Source organism: Brassica rapa, chromosome A06, assembly GCF_000309985.2.
Source record: "Brassica rapa cultivar Chiifu-401-42 chromosome A06, CAAS_Brap_v3.01, whole genome shotgun sequence".
Taxonomy (NCBI): domain Eukaryota; kingdom Viridiplantae; phylum Streptophyta; class Magnoliopsida; order Brassicales; family Brassicaceae; genus Brassica; species Brassica rapa.
Genome location: NC_024800.2, coordinates 28,847,366 through 28,871,547, shown reverse-complemented (window position 1 = coordinate 28,871,547; position 24,182 = coordinate 28,847,366). Strand labels below are relative to the sequence as shown.

Below are 24,182 nucleotides of genomic sequence, written 5' to 3'. Positions count from 1 at the left end.
AAGAGGTTTGGAACCTTTGTGTTTTCCGTTTTTCTAGATAATAGCGATTTTATAGTGGTTAGTCAACCAATTTAAGGAGTATTATAAAGTTTTACTAAATTTATTGAAAAAAAAATTAAACGATGCCCATGTACCTTGAAAGAGAGTTCAATATACATTAATACAAATGTAGAATGTGTTTAGAAATTTTAAAACAACACTAAAAATCATAGGTTTCAGTATATAGAGCATTTAGTGAAAAATTCAATATTTTCGTAGGGGTTAACCCATAGATTTTGAGAAAAATTCAAAAAAAATGAAAATTATATTTTAATGCATAGTTGCATCCTTCACTAACATATGATGAAGGTCAAAGAGGTTTGGAACCTTGGTTGTCTCCGTTTTTCTACAGAATAGCGATTTTATAGTGGTTAGTCAACCAATTTAGGGAGTATTATGAAGTTTTACTAAACTAATTAACAAAAATTTAAACGATGTCCATGTACCATGAAAGAGAGTTTAATATACATTAATAAAAATGTATAATGTGTTTAGAAATTTTAAAACAATACTAAAGATTATAAGCTTCAATATATAAAGCATTTACCGAAAAATTCAATATTTTCGTAGCGGGTTAACCCATAGATTTTGAGAAAAATTCAAAATAATTGAAATTCTATTTTAATGCATAGTTGCATCCTTTACTAATATATGATGAAGGTCAAAGAGGTTTGGAACCTTTGTTGTCTCCGTTTTTTCTAGAGAATAGCGATTTTATAGTGGTTTGTCAACCAATTAAGGGACTATTATGAAGTTTTACTAAATTAACCGACAAAAAATTTAAACGATGCCCATGTACTATGAAAAAGAGTTTAATATACATTAATACAAATTTAGAATATGTTTAGAAATTTTAAAACAACACTAAAAATCATTGGCTTCAGTATATAGAGCATTTAGAGAAAAATTCAATATTTCCGTAGGGGTTAAGCCATAGATTTTGAGAAAAATTCAAAAAAATTTAAATTTTATTTTAATACATAGATGCATCCTTCACTAACATATGATGAAGGTCAAAGAGATTTGGAACCTTTGTTGTCTCCGTTTTTCTAGAGAATAGCGATTTTATAGTGGTTAATCAACCAATTTAGGGACTATTATGAAGTTTTACTAAATTTATTGACAAAAAATTTAAACGATGCCCAAGTACCTTCAAAGAGAGTTCAATATACGTTAATACAAATGTAGAATTACGTTAATACAAATGTAGAATGTGTTTAGAATATTTAAAAACAACACTAAAGATCATAGACTTTAGTATATAAAGCATTTACCAAAAAATTTAATATTTTCGTAGGGGTTAAGCCATAGATTTTGAGAAAAATTCAAAAAAATTAAAATTTTATTTTAATGCATAGATGCATCCTTCACTAACATATGATGAAGGTCAAAGAGGTTTGGAACCTAGGTTGTCTCTGTTTTTCTAGAGAATAGCGATTTTATAGTGGTTAGTCAACTAATTTAGGGAGTATTATGAAGTTTTACTAAATTAATTAACAAAAATTTAAACGATGCACATGTATAATGAAGGAGAGTTTAATATACATTAATACAAATGTATAATGCATTTAGAAAATTTAAAACAACATTCAAGATCATAGGCTTCAGTATATTGAGCATTTACCGAATAATTAACTATTTTCGTAGAAGTTAAAACATAGATTTTGAGAAAAATTCAAAAAACTGAAAATTATACTTTAATGCATAGTTGCATCCTTCACTAACATATGATGAAGGTGAAAGAGGTTTGGAACCTTTGCTGTCTCCGTTTTTCTAGAGAATAGCGATTTTATAGAGGTTAGTCAACCAATTTAGGGAGTATTATGAAGTTTTACTAAATTAATTGACAAAAAATTTAAACGATGCCCATGCACAATGAAAGAGTGTTTAATATACATTAATACAAATGTAGAATGCGTTTAGAAAATTTAAAACAACACTAAAAATCATAGGCTTCAGTATATAGAACATTTACCAAAAAAATTCAATATTTTCGTAGGGGTTATTAACCCATAGATTTTGAGAAAAAATTAAAAAAATGAAATTTCTACTTTAATGCATAGTTGCATCCTTCACTAACATATGATGAAGGTCAACGAGGTCTGAAACCTTTGTTGTCTCCGCTTTTCTAGAGAATAGCGATTTTATAGTGGTTAGTCAACAAATTTAGGGAGTATTATGAAGTTTTACAAAATTAATTGACAAAAAATTTAAATGATGCCCATGTACCATGAAAGAGAGTTTAATATACATTAATACAAATTTAGAATGTGTTTAGAAATTTTAAAATAACACTAAAAATCATAAGCTTTAGTATATAAAGCATTTAGCGAAAAATTCAATATTTTCGTAGGGGTTAACCCATAGATTTTGAGAAAAATTCAAAAAAAATAAAATTCTATTTTATTACTTAGATGCATCCTTCACTAACATATGATGAATGTTAAAGAGGTTTGGAACCTTTGTTTTCTCCGTTTTTCTAGAGAATAGTGATTTTATAGTGGTTAGTCAACCAAGTTAGGGAGTATTATGAAGTTTTACTAAACTAATTAACAAAAATTTAAACGATGCCAATATAGAATGAAAGAGATTTTAATATACATTAATACAAAGGTAGAATGCGTTTAGAAAATTTAAAACAACACTAAAGATCATAGGCTTTAGTATATTGAGCATTTACGAAAAATTCAATATTTTCGTATGGGTTAACCCATAGATTTTGCGAAAAAATAAAAAAAAAATAAAAAATTTATTTTAATGCATAGATGCATCATTCACTAATATATGATGAAGGTCAATGAGGTTTGGAACCTTTATTGTCTCCGTTTTTCTAGAGGATAGGGATTTTATAGTGGTTAGTCAACCAATTTTAGGAGTATTATGAAGTTTTACTAAATTAATTAACAAAAATTTAAACGATGTCCATGTACCATGAAATAGAGTTTAATATACATTAATAAAAATGTAGAATGGGTTTAAAAAATTTAAAACAACACTAAAGATCATAGGCTTCAGTATATTGTGCATTTACCGAAAAATTTAATATTTTCGTATTGTTTAACCCATAGTTTTTGAGAAAAAAACAAAAAAAAAATGAAAATTACATTTTAATTCATAGTTGCATCCTTCACTAACATATGATGAAGGACAAAGATGTTTGGAACTTTTGTTGTCGCAGGTTTTCTAGAGAATAGCGATTTTATAGTGGTTAGACAACCAATTTAGGGAGTATTATGAAGTTTTACTAAATAAATTGACAAAATATTTAAACGATGCCCATGTACCATGAAAGAGAGTTTAATATACATTAATACAAATGTATAATGTGTTTAGAAATTTTAAAACAACACTAAAGATCATAGGTTTCAGTATATAGCGTATTTACCGAAAAATTCAATATTTTCGTGGGAGTTAACCCATAGATTTTGTGAAAAATTCAAAAAAAATGAAAATTCTATTTTAATGCATAGTTGCATCATTCACTAACATATGATAAAAGTCAAAGAGGTTTGAAACATTTGTTGTCTCTATTTTTATAGAGAATAGCGATTTTATAGTGGTTGGTCAACCAATTTAGTGATAGTAGTATATCTCCAATAGAGTTATGTTTACTTCTCTTACCCAACGACATGAGTGTACTCTGCACCTTTATAAGTTAAGATATTTGCATAGGGTAGAAAGACTATTGTCTATATGACCATGCATATAGCAAATAGAGCTGCGAATAATGTTATGTACATAGTTAAAAGTTTATGTGAAACTACAACGAAAATATACTAATAGAAAAGGATTGAGAAAAGGTTGGTCTATCCATATATGTAAGTGCCAGAGAAAACGAAAGAGGTTTAAAAGTACAAGAAAAGAAAATAATTAATTAGTGAGAAAAGAATTGGCAAAGGCTAATAAATAAGAGTATTAATGAGCAGAGAATTAATAGATACTAATATTAATAGCCTTCTGTAGTTACAACGAAATTCATAATTTATAAAAAGAGGGGGATGGAATCTACCATTAATTGACACTCATGTCCTAATCGTGCTCACACGTACGCTCGTTTTTTGTTCATTCTCTTTTGTAAAAAGCTAGACAGACAATCTCTCCTCCACCTTTTTTCAGACATAGGTGCAAGTGAACAAGAGAGGACTGTGAATCGGAAATATTTGTGGTTGGTGTAAAATTCATGTAAAACTTTTAAATTGATATAACATTAAAGTAATGCATTCAATACCTCAATTTGTTGTATATGAGTGTTAATGAAGTTTTTTTTAGATTCCTACAAGTTTGGTTCTGCCAGCTTTTATTCCGCTAACTTTAGATTCTGCGAGTATAACCTTTGGTTTGATATTGTATAACTCAATTTTCATAATTAATATAATCCGCCAATGAACTTTTTTATAATATGTTCCAATTTTTTTTTTTGAAATGCTTAGCCGCTGATACTTTATACTTTTCTGTTTTACAAAAAAAATATTTTTCTTTTTTGCAAAAAATTTCATTTTAACACATTTCATGCGAATTAAAAAATTCTAAAATGTATTTTATATTTAATATACAATTATTTAAATAAAATGATTAAATATGTAATTTTATATATAACATGTAGCAAGACACCTTTTGAAATAAAAATAATTTTAAAATGATAATCTTTATAAACAAAAGTAAATAGAAAATAATTGCATACTGAGCGATAATAAATATAATATCAAGATTTAACCAAGTTTGCCCAAAAACATGTTTAAAAATAAAAATGAAATGCAAATAAAATTTTAGAATTGAACTAGATCTAAATCGAAATCTCTATCAAATTCAATGAATATTTTTTCGTATATATATAATTTTAAGGATCGAAATAGACCTGATGCCAATACCAACCCAAAATTGGATTCGATTTGTATTAAATTTTTTGTGTGCGACAAGCTAGGTCATCGAGGTAGAACATTTATAAATAATTAAATAAAGCCTAATATGAAATTAAAAAGGGTAACTAGGATATAGCTTGTGGAAGACTTGATCCCATTTCCTAATCTCACGTAGTAAACACCTTTCACGTAGTGACAAATACTTATTTTATTTAACATTTAATTTCAAAAAATGTTTGACTAAAGATTTCGTGAAACCATAATTTTATTAATTTATTGTATCCTCTTGCATTAAATAATTTTTGTTTGTAACACATACAATAATTAAAGGTAGCATTATTTGTTTGTATCTGTTATCGAATTTGAAGTTAAGATAATGATAATAATAAACAGAAGAAGAGGTAACATGGCATGTGAGTGCACAGCCACCTGTGACCACTCTCTTCCCTTCAGCATTTGATAAATACCTTCTTCCATCCTCCTCCTCCTGTCTTTTGACTCTCTCTCTCTTAGAGATTTCACGTCTTCTCCAATGGTGGAACCAATACTCTAGATTCCCCATTCATCTTTTATGCTTCCACACACCTCTCTCTCTTAAAAACTGTGAGAATGAAGACTTTTCCAAGCTTCTTTCTCTTTGTAACGACTCTTTTTTTCTCCGTCTTCTCTCTTTCCCTTCAAGCTTCTTCACCGTCGCAGTCTTTGTACAGAGAAATACATCACCTTATCAGCTTCAAAAACGTTCTTCCCGACAAGAATCTACTCCCAGACTGGTCTCCCGACAAGAACCCGTGTACTTTCCACGGCGTGACTTGCAAAGAAGACAAGGTTACTTCGATTGATCTCAGTTCCAAGCCTCTCAATGTCGGATTCACTGCTGTGGCTTCGTCTCTCTTGTCTCTCGCCGGACTAGAGTCTCTGTTCCTCTCAAACTCCCACATCAACGGCTCCATTTCTGACTTCAAGTGCACCGCTTCCCTCACCAGCTTGGATCTATCCATGAACTCCATCTCCGGCCCTGTATCAACCTTGTCGAGCTTCGGCTCTTGCATCGGTCTGCAACATCTCAACGTCTCCTCCAACACCCTCGATTTCCCCGGGAAAGTTTCGGGTGGGCTAAAGCTTAGCAGCTTGGAAGTTCTCGATCTCTCCTCGAACTCTCTCTCCGGTGCTAACGTCGTCGGGTGGATTCTCTCCAACGGCTGTACAGAGCTAAAGCACTTATCAGTCAGCGGAAACAAAATAAGTGGTGACGTGGACGTCTCTCGTTGCGTGAACCTCGAGTTTCTCGATATCTCCTCCAACAACTTCTCCACCTCGATCCCGTCTCTCGGAGACTGCTCGTCTCTGCAGCATCTCGACATCTCAGGGAACAAATTCTCCGGCGACTTCTCCAACGCCATCTCCTCCTGCACAGAGCTAAAGTCGTTAAACATCTCCGGCAACCAATTCGCCGGAACCATCCCTCCACTGCCGCTCAAAAGCCTTCAGTACCTCTCCCTAGCGGAGAACAACTTCACCGGTGAGATCCCGGAGCTTCTCTCCGGCGCGTGCGGTACACTCGCCGGACTCGATCTCTCCGGAAACGAATTCCACGGCACGGTTCCTCCGTTCCTAGCCTCTTGCCACCTTCTGGAGTCGCTCGTGCTGTCGAGCAACAACTTCTCCGGCGAGTTACCGATGGATACGTTACTGAAAATGAAAGGACTCAAGGTGCTCGATCTCTCTTTCAACGAGTTCTCCGGCGAGTTGCCGGAGTCTTTAACGAATCTCTCCGCTTCTCTGCTCACGCTAGACCTCAGCTCCAACAATTTTTCCGGTCCGATCCTCCCGAATCTCTGCCGGAGCCCTAAAACCACGCTCCGGGAGCTTTACCTTCAGAACAACGGCTTCACCGGGAAGATTCCGGCGACGCTGAGCAACTGTTCGGAGCTGGTTTCGCTTCACCTGAGCTTCAATTACCTCTCCGGGACCATCCCGTCGAGTTTAGGCTCTCTATCGAAGCTCCGAGATCTGAAGCTATGGCTGAATATGCTCGAAGGAGAGATCCCTCAAGAGCTCATGTACGTCAACACGTTAGAGACTCTCATTCTCGACTTCAACTACTTAACCGGCGAAATCCCTTCCGGTTTAAGTAACTGTACCAATTTAAACTGGATTTCTCTGTCGAACAACCGGTTAACCGGTCAGATTCCTCGCTGGATCGGCCGGTTAGAGAGCCTCGCCATCCTCAAGCTAAGCAACAATTCTTTCTACGGGAACATCCCGGCTGAGTTAGGCGATTGCCGGAGCCTGATATGGCTCGATCTCAACACCAACTACTTCAACGGCACGATTCCGGCGGAGATGTTCAAGCAATCCGGGAAAATAGCTGTGAATTTCATAGCCGGGAAGAGGTACGTTTACATAAAAAACGACGGGATGAAGAAAGAGTGTCACGGAGCTGGTAACTTGCTTGAGTTTCAAGGAATCAGATGGGAGCAGCTTAGCCGGGTTTCGACGAGGAACCCTTGTAATTTCACCAGAGTGTATAAAGGCCACACTTCGCCGACGTTTGATAACAACGGCTCCATGATGTTCCTCGACATGTCTCACAACATGTTGTCTGGTTTCATACCGAAAGAGATTGGTTCCATGCCCTATCTGTTTATTCTCAACTTGGGTCATAACTTTATCTCTGGGTCGATCCCTGACGAGGTGGGTGATCTGAGAGGGTTGAACATTCTTGATCTTTCGAGCAATAAGCTCGACGGGAGGATCCCTCAGGCTATGTCGGCACTTACTATGCTTACGGAGATTGATTTGTCGAATAATTTGTTATCCGGTCCTATTCCTGAGATGGGTCAGTTCGAGACTTTTTCCCCGGTTAAGTTCTTGAACAATTCTGGTTTATGTGGTTATCCGCTTCCTCGATGTGGTCCCGCAAATGCGGACGGGTATGCTCACCAGAGATCTCACGGAAGGAAACCTCCATCTGTTGCGGGTAGCGTGGCGATGGGACTGTTGTTCTCCTTTGTATGCATATTCGGGCTGGTCCTCGTTGGTAGAGAGATGAGGAAGAGACGGAGGAAGAAAGAGGCGGAGTTGGAGATGTATGGTGAAGGGCATGGTAACTCCGGGGATAGAACCGCTAACAACACAAACTGGAAGCTGACTGGTGCAAAAGAAGCATTGAGTATCAGCCTCGCGGCTTTCGAGAAGCCGTTGCGGAAACTCACTTTTGCGGATCTTCTCCAGGCCACGAACGGGTTCCACAATGATACTATGATTGGATCCGGCGGGTTCGGAGATGTTTACAAAGCCGTTTTGAAAGACGGAAGCGCTGTGGCTATAAAGAAACTGATCCACGTTAGTGGTCAAGGGGATAGAGAGTTCATGGCGGAGATGGAAACTATCGGGAAGATCAAACACCGAAACCTTGTTCCTCTTCTCGGCTATTGCAAAGTCGGAGAAGAGCGGCTTCTCGTGTATGAGTTCATGAAGTATGGGAGCTTGGAAGATGTATTGCACGATCCAAAGAAGGCTGGTGTGAAACTAACATGGTCCATGAGGCGAAAAATCGCGATTGGAGCAGCTAGAGGGCTCGCCTTTCTTCACCATACCTGCATTCCGCATATCATCCATAGAGACATGAAGTCTAGTAACGTGTTGCTGGACGAAAACTTGGAAGCTAGGGTTTCGGATTTTGGCATGGCGAGGCTGATGAGCGCGATGGACACGCATTTAAGTGTCAGTACATTAGCCGGTACACCGGGTTACGTTCCTCCTGAGTATTACCAAAGTTTCAGGTGTTCAAGAAAAGGAGACGTTTATAGTTACGGCGTGGTCTTACTCGAGCTTCTCACGGGTAAACGACCAACCGACTCGCCGGATTTTGGAGATAATAACCTTGTTGGATGGGTGAAACAGCACGCGAAACTGCGGATCCGCGACGTGTTCGATCCCGAGCTTTTGAAGGAAGATCCAGCGCTAGAGATCGAACTTTTACAACACTTAAAAGTTGCCGTTGCGTGTTTGGAGGATCGGGCTTGGAAGCGACCGACTATTTTACAAGTCATGGCGAAGTTAAAGGAGATACAAGCGGGGTCGGGGATAGATTCGCAGTCGACGATAGGATCAATAGAGGATGGAGGATTCAGTTCAGTAGAAATGGTTGACATGAGTATAAAAGAAGTTCCCGAAGGAAAATTCTGAAAGAAGCCAAATCTGATTCTTTGAATTTTCTACTGTGTTCTAAAATGTATGTAATTATGTTATTTACACATGAGACGATGTTATTTTTTGTTGGGTTGATCAGTCGGATTGGGGGAATGGAGAAGAGAAAAGAGTAATAACTTTGTTATGAATATGTAAATATACAGTTTTCAGTTTCTTTCTAGAATTTGTAATGTTTGTTTGTCGTTTTAGTTCCATGAAAATTTAATAATGAAATGAACGACCTCACGAAAAAAAATCATATAAGTTTCAGACTTGTGTATTAAATTCGACCGAACATGCGTAAATGCACGTGACCTATGTTTCATTATGGTCGGGGAATTCACGGTGCACGGGAATGGGAAAGTGAGAATGGATGATAGATAGATACTCTATTTAGTTTTTTCTTTTCTTTTCTTTTCTTTTCTTTTCTTTTCATGGGCGTATATTTTCATAACAAATGTGGTCCCTTTTGAATTTTCTTTCACTATATGGTGAATTGAAGTTTTTGAATTTTCTTGTCTTTATACACTTACTGTAGGTGAATTGATCCGTTGGACAATATTTATTATATCCATCTACCTTATTCAGTGCAACTGTATATATTTTAATATATCTGATGATCAAGTTTTTTATTTATTTTACAACTGGATTTATTTATTTTGCTTTGTGAAACATAACGAATACCTTAGGTTAAATATTTAGAAGATTGCATCTTTGGTACTATTGTGATGTCACAGAATTGATTTTGACAATGATAGAATGATGATACGTATTCCGTAATCAGATAAGGATGCTCTAGTGACATAGATGTACATATAACATATACATTGAATATGCTAGGGTCATAGGGTGATCACGTAGATTTTTATTTAAAATTTAAAACTTTGATGCTAGTAAATAAGAGATTGATAACCATAACATGGAGAAATGGACGTTCCCCTGAAATTTAAAAATAAAGTCGGGGTTTCAAGTTTCTGTGACACTGCACCAACATTAGCACAACAAATCTTACACAAGGAACGTGCGCTCTTCTCTTTCTCTCTGTCTCCAGCTACGTGGACTGTCTGTCTTCACTCCCCCCCCCCCCCCCCCCCCCCCCTCCCCCTCTTTGGGGTTCGTGTTCGTTTCTTTGCTTTTAATTATTTTATCTCTTTTCTCTTTACTACAAGCCGAACTAACAAAAAAAGAAGCAAATCACGTGTTTAGAGTTTTGATACAACCTTAAAAGAATGGTTTATCTGGGTAATATGTAACTTTTATACGCATCATCAAAATATGCATGAGTGTTATTATATAGTATGTATTTTTCACTGATTTGTTTAGTATTAGTTAACCTTATAGAATACCGATATCACTTAGAATCAGTCTATAATTAGATGCGTGATTTGCAAAATCTTCAAAACCTGCAGAATCATCTTTTCATACAGATCGAGACCGATATTCTATAATTTCTCGGAAGCCATACTTGACAAGTGTACTATAATCAATACTATAAAACAATATCTGCAAACTGTCTTAAAAATATCGTATATTAAATTATTAATATAAGCTTCTAGACTTCTAGTATAAATATACAAGTTACCCATGTATTCCAAGAAACATTAAATATAGTTGAAAAATGACTGATATGTGCACATACATTACATATGCTGGCATACAACCTACGTAAGGTTTCATGAAATTTTATAGATAGACAGCACATTGAGTAATCCGCGTGTAGATGTTGAGCAAACACACGCGCATAAACTAATGAGATGGTGGAGAAGGGCGAGAGAGGGAGAGAGATGCGTAGCTATCAAGCGTGAACACGCGCGACGGTGGTGGGTACGGAGCACGTGGGCCACCATGCATGCAAGCTGTTCTTGTCGGAAAGTTCCCCTAACAAAGTCTCCCTCTGCCGTGGGCCGCCGTCCCTTTCCTGTCTCCGCCGAATTGACCTCTTCCTCTCTATCTCTCTTTCCCACGTGTGTTTCTTTCTCATCCATACAATTTTCTCAATTAAACTATTATCTTCCTAAATCCTAATAGATATAATCTTATAATACATTTTTTTCCATATGCCCAAGAAACTTTTATATTGTTTTGACAACTTGTCAATGATGCTATTAGTTAGCTTCCTGGAATTATTGGGTACGTACGTGGGTTTCATTGTTCGTTGTCTGATATCAAGAAATCAAGACATATATAATTAATTACAGGAATAAGCACGATGCAAACAACCACCACCCAATAAAACTATGTCTAATACTTAAAACCCTTTTAATGGTAATCTAGCAAATGATAAGATTACAGGAAACATGAAAGTTAAGGGTGAAACTTACATTTTTTGTTTAAACATATAATTGATTTGCAAAATCGTAGAAGAATTTTATTTCTTATCATAAAGTTGGTAGAATACCTGAATATAATAAACGATTCCATATAATTATGCAGTTGACAAAAATGCATCATAACTTCAATATCATTTCAATAATTTATTTTTATGATCGTTCTTACAACCAATTAATTCAACGTTGTCTTGTTTCTGCATGTTAATCACATGTATAACTTTACTTTATGAATGGCAGAATGGGTTTTGATCATATAAAAAAAATAAAGAATGGCAGAATGGGTCAATTGCAAGATGGTCCATGCATGCAGATATTTAACGTAGTAAGTAAAGTGGAGGGTTACGATGTGTACGTAATAACTAATACGCAAACAATATATATAAGCTACATATATATGGTTTGAGAATCTGAAGTTGAATCGATCTAATCATAATTTCAATTGGTCGTTCTCGAGGCTTCTAGCTCACGTACAAACCTCCCCGCACGTGCGAATGCTTGTTTTCGAATAAAATATTTGCAAAATTTGAGTTTTCAGCGATATACGAAGTACATAAGGCTAAAAACCAAGAAAAATTGTGTACATGAACAATGAGAAAAACCCATAACCACGCGTGTGAGCTCTCTGCCATATATGTGTATAGCTAAGACATCTGAAAACGACACTGATTAATCTAAACGTATCGCGAAAAAATGATAATCACAGTTTTGTTATTCACAAGTCCGGTTTTTTTCAGAACTTTTAGGAAGTCTGTTTGTTTTTAATATCAGCGATTAGCATATCTATTCTATTAAAATAGAAATCACAACTTCTATTCATATGTGATTTGTTTTTTAAATAGACATTTTTTAGAATATCATATTAAAAACATGTTGTCATGATCATTAAAATATCACATCTTATATAATCAACACATATAACAACTTCACATATAAAATTGTTTTTATTTTATTTTTAATAATAAATCATGTTGAATTTTTTTAACAAAATCTTACAAAAAATTAAATATGTTTTATATAATAATGCATTAATAATTTCGTAATTAATATATAGTATAATTTTCATCAAATCAATATTAATTATTATAAAATAATAAAAAAAAATTTATGCTATTTTCATAAAAAAATTAATTATAGCATATATTATACTTAAATAAAAGTAATATGTGAATTCAATATTAAAAAAATATTAAATTAATAAATTAACTTATTATCTTCAAAAAAATATTTCATTATAAAAATGATTCACTATTAAAAGGGGTTTAATGAAACCATGTAAAAAATTTATTAAAACAATAAGTCTGAATTATTTGATCGTAACAATATATTTATTTATAAAATCCTCCTATATACCAAAACAATAAGTCTAAATTTTATTTTTAAACACAACAAGTAAATATAAATGATCCTAAACAAATATCTATTATATTGTATAACTAAATAAAATTTTAAAATATTTTGCATGCAAACTGTAGAAATTAAAAAAAATTTGAAGGGGATTATCTATTTGATTATTTCAAATTATGAATTTAATGTACCGAATTTGACATTATATTATTATGTAATAACAATTTATAGCAGATTAAAATACACAAATATAATCCTTATATATTAATAATATCAAATAAAAACTTAAACAATAAAATTATAGAATTACATTATATATAGCATTAAAATGTAAATCATATATTTAAAATGTTTACTATCATATCAAAGTTATAAATGTATAATATAAGCAGAAAAAAGTAATCAAAATAAAAAAAGGGTTAAAGTTTTGTTAGATTTGTTTTTTCCCCAAAAAAGTCAGTTCCTATACTCTTTTTTTTTTTAATAATCCAGGTAATCCGGACACCCCGGAGGGAACCCGACTAGCGTCTAAGGACACCTCCGCATAAGGCATCCTAGAGAACCGCCTTTTTCACCCCATTTTAATCGACGGTGGCCAGTGGGATTCGAACGTGGATCCGTATTGGGACCAAAGCTCCCTCAAAACCACTGGACCGTCCTCGCTTGGTTTTATACTTTTGACTTTTGAAAACAAGATAATTGAATGACTAATTAGTAATGATCCATTTGATATTGACATACTATATCGACCTATTTATAAGATGTATATTGTTTTAATAGATAAGAAGATTTTATATTATGTAAATCCCTATTTAAACTTATATATGTTTGAATTACATTACATAAAAAAATATGTTCTAATAAGATACCTTAAATTCTAGCATATTAAAATTTAAATAAAATTTAATATGTTAATCATTTATTTGATCATTTCTATAAATATCTAATACTAAATGCTTAAAGATTAGTGTATATGAATATTTTAAAATTGTCATAAAATTCAAAAAAGTTACTAAATAATTATTATTTTCTTACTACTACTTATAACTTCAACTTAAATTAGATCCATTTATTAGTTTAATAATAGATAAGGAAATGTAAAATAATTTTAATTTTTTTTGAACTTTGCATATATTAGTTTGTCAAATAATTAATCACAAATCCAACAAAACATATATGCAATAATAAGCAACAAATACATGTTAGTTTGAAATAATCAATTGAATAATACAAACAAACTATAAAATTTGGGTATTTAGGAAATAATATAAATAATTAAATTTCTATACATAAAAATGAAAACAAACATCGGTCGTGCGGTCAATTTTTTTTTTTTTAACATTGAAAGCTCCATATTTTTATTAAGATGATTCGAACCAAGTGGTGTCTAGCACTAGCCAAGTTGGAACCTCAAAGTTAACATGGGAAAAACAAAAACCACGAGACCAGGCACCTTTTGCAAAGCGATTAGCTCGAAGGTTCTTTAAACGTGAGACAAAAGAAATGGAGCATAACAAAAACTTAGAAAGAAGAGTAAGGAAATCATCAAACTCAGCCATAAGACTTTTTAAAAGTCAGTTTGAACAAGATGTTATTTCATATGAAGAACAAGCAGTCAAAGTTGTTCTTACCGAGTTGCTGATAGTTTTTCATTAGTCCCCATAGACCCATTAGGTTTATACTTCTTGCCCAGTAAGAGATAACACTTTTGGTAACTTTTGAATACGTTAGGAATTTAAGATATAAGAAGCCCATCATGTGCAAGCCAGGGCTCTGCAAATTATTTTATTCGGGCCCATTAAGATACGTCTCTATTGACTTCGGCTCGTTAATAATTCAAACCTTGGCAATTGAAGATATACATTTTTTTTTTTAATGTGTAGTTGAATTTTATACCAATTTTTTTTGTTTTTGACAGAAGTTACATAAACCACCAACAGTGGATAAGACTGAAAAACTAAAAACCGGAAAAGATAATACTTCTAAAACTCAAGCGTGGGGAAATTATTTCAACTATATTTTCCAAAGAACTCAACATATTAGACCAATTTATGAAATTTGAGATAGAACTATATATTATTGCAGATAAAATAGTCTATATATAAAAATAAATAAATATATTGAAGGGGGTGGGTATTGTACGATACAATTAGCTTTAAATTTTGTCAATCGCACTCTAGTTCTATTATAAAGTTATTTTATTTTATGGTGAAAAATAGATCCAACCATCGTCTCTCGACAGAGACACATAATCTTCAGATTGAAAAAGTACATTAGTCATCTTACAAAACACAAACACATTACACATATTTTAAATAACATCATCGTACCTATTTCCTAGCGATAACATGTACGTTGTTATTTCCCCTTTCTTATTTTAAAGGAGATATTGATTACTTATATCGATGATTAGTTCGACGTAAGATTGATTCGTTTTAGATTAAAAAAAAAACAAATCAGAATATCACCAGAAGAAGTTGGAGAGAGGAGAGTGGTGAGAGGAGGAGAGAGAGTCGTCGTCGAGATGATTCGAAGGAGAGTGGAGATGTCTTCCTTCGTAAGTAGTGATTACCATTCTTGGATCTTCTGCTAATCTTTCCACTCTCTTCTTCACACTACACTTTTCTTGTGTGCATCTGTAATAGCTCCTACCATTTTAAATTTGAAATGATTAGTCAACTTAATTTTCGTTTCTATCATTAACAAAAATAAAATATGCACCACAACAGCTATTATTTTTGTTAATGATAAAAACGAATGTTCAACAGTTATTAGTGCCCAAAAGAGAAGATAGTTTTTTTTTCCAGCACCCCAGCATAAAACCAATGTTCAACTATTAGTCAAAAAAATATTTTTCCTATTTTAAATGAAATGAAGATTAGTGTATCAAACTATATATACATAATCTATAACTCAAGAGGAACATATCTCTTTAGCAGGGCCGGCCCTGAGATTTTGAAAGTTTGTGACTATGTCTATATAAATTTTTTTTTTTTACAAATTTGGGGGTCTAAATTTTTTTCCGGAAACCTATTCGTATGTAAATTTTTTTAAAAAAATTTGGAAACCTGTTACAAATGTTTCATACGAATTTCCTAAGGCCGGCCCTGCTCTTTAGAATTGATTCTTGTGTATGGAAAACCGAAATATCTAATGCTATATATATCACACAGATGTGAAGAAAGGCAGATGGAACTTTATTTTTGAGCTCATGATAAAACTTTACGAAAGAGCTAAAGTAAAATTTTGAAGGACTATACCAATTACCCAAACAAATCATTGCAATGCTGGTAAATGTCAACTTGAGAGAGAGAGAATCTTAAGGAAACCCCATATGCCTCACAAGTCACATAAATAATACTCAAATGCTTGAGATTAAATCATCTACCTCTTTTTTTTTTTGTAAACGGTTACTTCTTTCTAATAATCCCACTGGGCCAATAGTCTATGTTATACAAAATTAATACAGAGAATACCAGCAAGATTCTATTATTAATTTTCATCTAACTAGCGAAATCCTAACGCAATAAGTTAACGTTAAGAACTTGAATAATATACAAATTGATAATTAACCCAACTAAAAAATCTCCCAAGTTCTTATGGTAGTCATCATTAACCTCCAAGCAATAGTTATAGCCAAAGATATAACTGTTAACTCTATAATCAATATACACTAAACAAATACTGAAATAGAGTTAAAAACAATTTCGAATCAGTATAAGAAAACTAGTTATTTACTTATAAGCTAATCTAAGAAAAACAAATTACCTGGGATGTTGAGTGTTCTTGACAACTTTCTGGCCATATTTTCTCCATCTATAACCATCATCTAACACGTCAACATCGCTTAGTGTTTTGAAGCAAAACCGAGGCTCCCTCACTTTTCTTCTTGTCTTAAGCCTCTTCATCTTCAGGGTAGGCACTACTCCTAACGGCTTCGTGGTATGCTTATGACGAGGAGGAGTTTCATGATGTTGATTATCATTAACGCCACCACCTTCACCAACATCACCATCAATCTCGGTTACACGGTTGTTTTGCTTGCTGTATCCGTATCCTGCTTGACTACTCCATGCCCTAAATTACATTAACACCAACGCATTTGACATAATAAGTAGCTGCGTGCATGGTCACTTAAACCAGAGTAAATTTAGCCAAATTACAAGCTGTATATATACGTTAAAGGAGCTTTCATCAACATATTAAAAAACATTAGGATTTTTCTTTAACTTTTGGAAAATTGTATTCTTCATTTGAATGCAAAAGTTTTACACTTTAAATGACGGACTGTATGTGCGGCGTGCGCATATAGATAAATATACTTTTGAACTTGGTAACTTATCGCTAACTCCCTAAAGTATTGAAGTATATGCACGACGAACAAGTGATAAATTCATCACAAAGGAATCAATATCTTATGACAGGAATGTAAAAAGGGAGATTATATATATAAGTTGTTGTTGCAGAGATATTATTTATATAACTATAGACCCTTATAAATATTTTTCTGGACAGATTCTCCTACTTATTTTTTTTTGGTAAAGATTCTCTAACTTATTTAATGTACTATTTTCATAAGTAACTTACCATGGATTTAAAGAGGGTCTTTGAGATGATATACCACCGGTAAGACAATGATGATCAGTATTAACAATACCATCATGAACATCCCTTTGCTTTGGTGAAGATAAAGAAGAGATCGAGATTAGGGTTTCCGGGAGATTCGCCATGAGATTGATTGGATCTTGAGGATGAATAACAAAGGAAGAGGAATTATTGTGAAGGAAGGAGTTTAAGGAGTGATAACTTAGAAATGGAGACATAAGAGAAGGAGGAGATGAAGAAGAAGAAGATGACGAAGATAGTGTTTGATTAGGGAAAGAGAAAAAAAGCCCTAGATGGTTAGTATTATTAGGGTTTATGATGTTTTGTGGTTCATCAAACAAGCTTATTCCTTGGTTTATCGTACCCATCTTTCTCTTTCTTTTACGCAAAAGCTCGAAGGAGACGAGACTGTGTGTCTGCGTGTGCAGGAGAGGAGATGAGAGGTCAGTCGTCAAAAAAAAAAGATAGGAGGCAATCCAGTCCATCCATGTGAGGAATTTTGTTTTTGGTGGATATTGGTTTGATCTTGGGTTGAGGCAATCCAGTCCATCCATGTGAGTGTTTCGACAAATATATAAATGTTGGAAAATAAAGCTGCATGTGGGTCCAGTTGGAGTGGCTTTGTTTTACATGTGACTAAATGCTGAAGATTATTTTCCTGATTTTGAAATTAAATATAAACTCATAAACAGTATTTGAATATCTATATTAATAACGTTTATATTTCGGTGTTACTCTTTAGCATATTTGGATGTTTAAGTGAGATGATTGATAAAAAAGAATTAAAAAAAAACGCGTCAGGGCATTCGAGAGAATGATGAAGGGAGGTAGTGGGAGTTAACGTCGTGTCTCTTAAACGGCAGTCTGCTTTGGTTACGGCGTCACGTCACGTCCCTGAAACGGCGTTCATGTGCTATGTTACCTTTTATTTTTCTAGACTAGTCTTTTGTGTGTTCAAAAAAAAGAAGACTAGTTTTTTGTTATTATTGTAATACAGGTAACCAAAAATAATCCAAAAACAAAACTTAACGGAAAATAAAATTCTAGAATTTTATGGCAAATAAAACCAGCATAGGCTTTAAATGATAATCATCTTCCCGCACCGCTCCGCAGTTAACAGTAACAAAAATCTCTCTATATATATACCATATATTTATACATTTTTATAACTGTTAGAACCGCACCGCAATTAAACTGCTTGTTCCGCACTGCTTAACCCGCAGTCACCATTCGGAACCATAACCTAACATTTAAGAACTAAATGCTCGGAAAGAAATACCACTGAAATGAATTCGCAAACGATATACAACATAACAAAAACTCACAAACCGACTAATCCAGATCAACAAATCCAAATTCGTGATACTTACCTATAAAAGAATTGCCTAGTTTTATGATTTTTTTTGTGGAAAATACCTAGTTTAATGAATTTAACTTGTAAAAGACATTATAACTTGTTGGACAATGCACTACTTTTATTTCTTATGGTTCACATATTGAAAATCTATGAACTGAAGATTACTTGCCAAACATTTAACTTTTCACAAATATAAATTACATATGTTTGAGAGGGATAATTGCACCGTTTTGTTAATAGAATTGTTTGCGTAAACAAATCCAAATCCTCTAGAATTGGCGTTTCAAATAGATTTTCTTCACACCAATATGTGCATATATATTTAGATTCTGAAATCATTTTTCATGGAAAAATGCCTGGAGATGTGATGGGAATATATACACATCTATCACTTTCTTATAGCTAGGATTTCATATTTTCTTACAGAATGATGGTAGTACCTAAATAATTTAGAGATATTAGGACGTATATACACCGTTTTTGCCGAAATTAAACGACTATCACCCTACGCTTTCCTTTTTTTTTAATACCACTATGCCCCTACAGCCCACCGTCTCACCCTATGGAATACACTGCTCACAATGTCAGTGGCTTTCTACAGATCAGAGTATTACACGCCATGTATCTAATTGTCATCGGAACTCGTTTATTTAAAAGAATAAAATATAAAAAATATTAGAAGAAGAAAGACATTAAAGGGCAAGCGAAAAGTCCCCTATTTCCCAATTTTAATCCACGCCGATATATTCTAGAGAACTAGATCTATACCCTTTTAGTTGTCCATAAATTAACTTCTGTCTCTGTAGAAACCATTATCTGAGATTTCAGAGATCGAAACCATGGAACTCACGCAACTACCAGAGCGGATGTTTGCAGCCGGTGAAGAACCTGTTGGGGAGAGAGTTAACACTTATCACAAACCGAAAAGGATCGAGTCCATTCTAGACGCACTAGAACCAGAGGAAGTAGATTTCATGCGGAAGACGACGTTTGGGAAAATCATTTCACAGGCAGAAAACCCGTCTTTTTCCGGTAGTTTTGGTCAGTTTGTCATTGTGCGAATTCTCCGAGTGAAGAAGAAGTATGAGATATGGTTTCTATTTGCCGGGAAGCCGATTAGGATGTCTCTGCACGAGTTCGCTCATGTCACAGGCCTTAACTGCAGGAAGATCCCGAAGAAAAACATAAAGAGGAAGAAGAATCCTATCAACGAGAAGCTCTACTGGGGTGAACTTTTTGGATCTCTCAAGTTCTGCGCCGTGGACACCGCCATAGAGATGCTGAAGAAGAGGAAAGTTAAGGACCGAGAGATGCGACTCAAGTATGCATGTTTGGCGTTCACTTCCTGTGTTCTACTACCGACTTCTCACTCTCCTCGGATCATCACTGAGCATGTGGAGATGATACGTGATTTTGATGAATTTCTTAAATATCCGTGGGGGAGAGTCACCTTTGAGATGCTTGTTACCGGAATTAAAAAAAAGACGAGATGTCGCTTGCTCAGTCCAGCGTCGCCTTACCTGGTTTTGTGGATGCGATCCAACTCGTATTCATGGCGGCTGTTCCTCAGATAAAAGAGGTAGTCACCCCTGTCGAGCCTGTTGTTGTGATTGACTCTGACAGCGACTCAGATTCGGGGGATAGCGAATCGCTTGCTGATAAAGTTGAAATGAGCAAGCCCCCCAATGCACTCCCTGCGAGTGTTCGATATTGTGTCAATCCCGCACATGTTAGAGACCTGCACGAAGAATGCAAGGTAAGATGTTAGAGCTCACACTCAATATGTACGCACTAACAGTTTTCATTACCGCTTATGTATAGGGATAACTACTAAATTTTATTTAACGTGTTAACAAGTGCTATTAGCAAACATTATACATGGTTGGAACTTATTGATTAGCGACCACGTTTCCATTTTCTGCGTTAACTATTCTGATAGATGTTAACATAATTCGTTTCAACTACCTTTTTCTTTTATGCCATAACGACATGAACGTCCGTTTATAATAACAGTTCCCTATACTGGAGACTAATGTACAACATGTCACACTTGTGTCTGTGAACTAACATGTGTTTCTCTTATGGTTTTCTTAATTTACTCCTCTCGTCTTACTTACCGTAGGTTGAAGTTACCTCCATGCTTGTGGACGGAACCCATACAGCGGAAGAACTGACGTGGGAAGATGAGGTCGACGATGTAACAGTTGATAATCTTGTACGATCAATTGAACAAGGTCACGTGCTAACCAAGGCAATGTTCAGTGGGGGCTTATCGGCTTCTGATCTGGCACGCATGAGATCTGAGAAGAAACTAAAAGAAAAGGAACAGAAGGACAACAAAGAGAGGGAGAACCAGGCGGACTCACCAGAAGGAGAGATTGGGGAAGCTTATGACGTCAGCCACATGGCTAACCTTGTTGGTCGCATTGTAACCCCTAAGATTGAGGATACCGTTTACAAGTTAGGCGACAAACTGGAGGAGCGCCTGGCTAAACTGATCAAAGCTGAAGTCCTAAACATGCAGGGGGCTGTTATTCAGAGTATTATTGGTTTATTAGGCAAGCCTAACCCGAGCGCGGGGGTTGCGAGTGATGAAAATGGTGGCGCTGTCGATCAAGCGCAGAATGGAAGGGGCTGTACATCGGCGGGAGCTTCATTACTAACTGCCGATGCAATAAGAAGCGAAGGACAAACCACCACAACATATGTGCCTACATCTCTCCATAACTCCACCGAACAACCACTTGTCGACCTCGCTACCGTGATACCAAAACAGGCTGAGAAGGTCGGGGAACCACTACAGGCTGAGAAGGTCGGGGAACCAATACAGCTCGACAATCTTATAAACATGGTCATTACCGATGTTGGTGGCGTTTTGGATGACAGCGAGGTACGTTCCTTGTTGTACTTTTAAACATTTATGTACACACAAATAGCCAATCACATTTTCGCTTCTATCCATCTGTAGGTGGCTCCTGCAAACAACCATCCATCTATCCACATTACTGTAGGACCCGTCGCTGAAGGCGTCAAAACTTTGGAAGACGCTGCCCACTCTCCCACTGACACTGATCTCACTACCCCTCAGCCTGGACAGAATACAAATTTCATCCACCATCATCTGTCTCCTGTTGACGAAGATGGTAGCCCACACGAGAAAGAGGTCAGTTATCTCATCTAGTCACAATCTAGTTGTAGGTTATGACCTAAGTGGATGCGCATCTTATTGTCAGATTGAATTCCTTTTATCTCTGATCGAAATACCGACATTCTCACTGGGGCTCTCGCAGGGTGAATTGTTGCACGAGGAGGTATGTCATGCGTCAGTTCCAGATGTAGAAGCAAGCAATGTCATTGCAGAGACTAGGAAGAGCAAGAGGACAAGGATACTACCACCGTTGTTCAACGACTACCAGTGCGATCCGAAGATAAAAGCTTTCAGCCGTGAGGGGACTCTGACGACAACATCAAACAATATAGACGAGATATACATGGCCATGAGAGAGAGAGCTGGCGACAGCAGGTATGTCCATATAAGTCTCTGATCAATCGATACAGTTACCCTGATTGTTAATTGTTTCTCTCTGGTTTTTTTCAGGGTTTATACAGTCGCTAATGGAATGTCTGTAACAACCGATGAGTTGAACGAGATCGTCGACCGCAACCAGCAGATGACGCCAAAGGTAACGAGATATCCATACACTTGGATGTTACTAGTAATTAGTAACCTCCACAATTTTGATTAACGACTAACCAAACGGATAGACCATAACGTCTTAACCTTTTTCGCAGGTGATGGATGTCTTAATGTATTACATTTCTCTTGACCGTAACAGGAAAGGAAGTCACCAGTCCAAGATTGCATTTTATGACACAAACTTCCCCGCTTTGCTGATGAAACAACATGGTAGGCTTACAAAGACCGCCATTAAGGACCGCCACAGGATGAAATATGATGAAGCCGTGGTTAAGCATTTCATTGGTGGCAGTACACCGGACGACGTTTATGACTGTATTTACTTCCCCTTTTTCATCGACAAACAGCACTGGGTTGGCGTTTCCCTCGATCTATCACGCGGAGCCGTACAAATACTCGACTGCAATCATGGTTTCCGATCTGAAAGCATGATGAAGAAGGATTTTACCCCCATAACTGTTGTCGTCCCGCATATCCTTGCCACATCAACTGGGAACAAGTCTGCTGATGCACGCAAACCCTATCAGATGGTGAGGGTTAACTGTGTCCCGCATAACTCCAACTCCACAGATGCAGGCGCTACAACGGTGTTGCTAATCCAGGCACATGCTGCCAACGGCGCCGATGGATGCAAAGATGTCACCCCAGAAACGATCTCTTCGGGTGCTAAACACCTCGCTGTCCTTGTCTATCGCGACATAACCCATGTGTAACCTTCACTTTCTTATCCTATCTACAAGCCTGATAACTGTTTTAGTTCACCGGCTAACTTATTTTGTTCCAAACAGCGTACTATGTGGTATTGTGTTCTTCTATTTCCATGTTTAATGATTTCTCATTTTAAGTGTCATCTGTAGCTGTTATGCTTCACCTGTTATGTTTTCTTTCATTAGTTGTTATGTGCTACCTTTACTTGATTAAACCATCTTGTTGTTGTCTACCTTTTCACATGATCTCATCGTCTGAATCATTACTCTTACCATATTGTAACCGTGCATGAGAATAATTTTTACCGTAACCGGTAACACTGGCCGCAACCGTTACCAAACACCACTGACTGCTAAGTATAGCCTACATACTCAATCACTAAGGCTTCAACCAATTCCAAAAAGCGCTAAGTATTCTACTACAGACATGTAAATTATATTAGTAGTTAAGTACTAATCTAATCTTTTTTCCTCGATAAACACTTCTCTAAATACTTGCGAATCATTACTCTTAGCATCTTGAAACGGTGTATGAGATGAACATTTAGCGTAACCGCTAACATCTGACCGCTACCGTTAACAAACAACACTGACTGCTAAGTATTAGCACACATACTCGATCACCAAGGATTCAACCAATTCCCAAAAGCGTTAAATATTCTCCTTCAGACATGTAATTTTTTATTAGCAGTTAAGGACAAACACTTATCTAAATACTTGCTACTTGTTACGATCTTCTCATAAATGTTAGTATCATGTAACACTCTAAACAGAAACATTAACCGTAACCGGTACCATTGACAGTAACCAGTAACAATCATCAATGCACGCTACGTTTACTCATACATACTCGATCACTATCTCCACCATTAAGTTTTTCTAACAGCAAACCATTATACGCTTCAACCAACAACGGTTATTACACCTTAAGCATTTTTTTGTAAGCATGTAAATCATATTAGGAGTTAAGAGCTAATCTTACTTTTTTAATAAGATCAACACTTATCTAATACTTAGTAGATAAACAGGTTATCTAAATACTTAGTA

The 24,182-nt window shown here is 35.4% G+C and overlaps 3 protein-coding genes and 1 long non-coding RNA gene across 5 annotated transcripts; 3 read left to right on the top strand and 1 right to left on the bottom strand.

Annotated features, from left to right (window-relative positions):
- Positions 1 to 107: 107 nt before the first annotated feature.
- LOC117134582 lies at positions 108 to 1,883 on the top strand. The gene is made up of 2 exons (XR_004458771.1): positions 108 to 212; positions 1,291 to 1,883. It is a non-coding gene; the product is annotated as an uncharacterized LOC117134582 (long non-coding RNA).
- A 2,892-nt stretch (positions 1,884 to 4,775) lies between these two features.
- On the top strand, positions 4,776 to 9,324 carry LOC103828047 (protein BRASSINOSTEROID INSENSITIVE 1). Its single transcript, XM_009103632.3, has one exon. It carries the CDS (start codon positions 5,508 to 5,510, stop codon positions 9,090 to 9,092), a length of 3,585 nt encoding a protein of 1,194 aa, XP_009101880.2. The 5' UTR covers positions 4,776 to 5,507; the 3' UTR covers positions 9,093 to 9,324.
- A 5,909-nt stretch (positions 9,325 to 15,233) lies between these two features.
- WRKY13 (probable WRKY transcription factor 13) lies at positions 15,234 to 17,742 on the bottom strand. Its single transcript, NM_001301955.1, is given in 3 exon segments — positions 15,234 to 15,417; positions 16,538 to 16,846; positions 17,357 to 17,742. Coding segments are annotated over 3 exon segments (879 nt in total).
- Positions 17,743 to 19,303: 1,561 nt separating this feature from the next.
- Positions 19,304 to 23,372, top strand: LOC103828044. Of its 2 annotated transcripts, none has more exons than XM_018652679.2 (6): positions 19,304 to 20,487; positions 20,854 to 21,621; positions 21,700 to 21,894; positions 21,965 to 22,254; positions 22,330 to 22,414; positions 22,524 to 23,372. In XM_018652679.2, exons 1-6 carry the CDS (start codon positions 20,221 to 20,223, stop codon positions 23,139 to 23,141), a joined length of 2,223 nt encoding a protein of 740 aa, XP_018508195.2. In that variant the 5' UTR covers positions 19,304 to 20,220; the 3' UTR covers positions 23,142 to 23,372. The 2 variants fall into 2 exon arrangements, with proteins under 2 accessions (XP_018508195.2, XP_009101877.2); XM_009103629.3 differs by having other exon boundaries at positions 19,312 to 20,487; positions 22,022 to 22,254.
- The last annotated feature ends 810 nt before the right edge of the window (positions 23,373 to 24,182 follow it).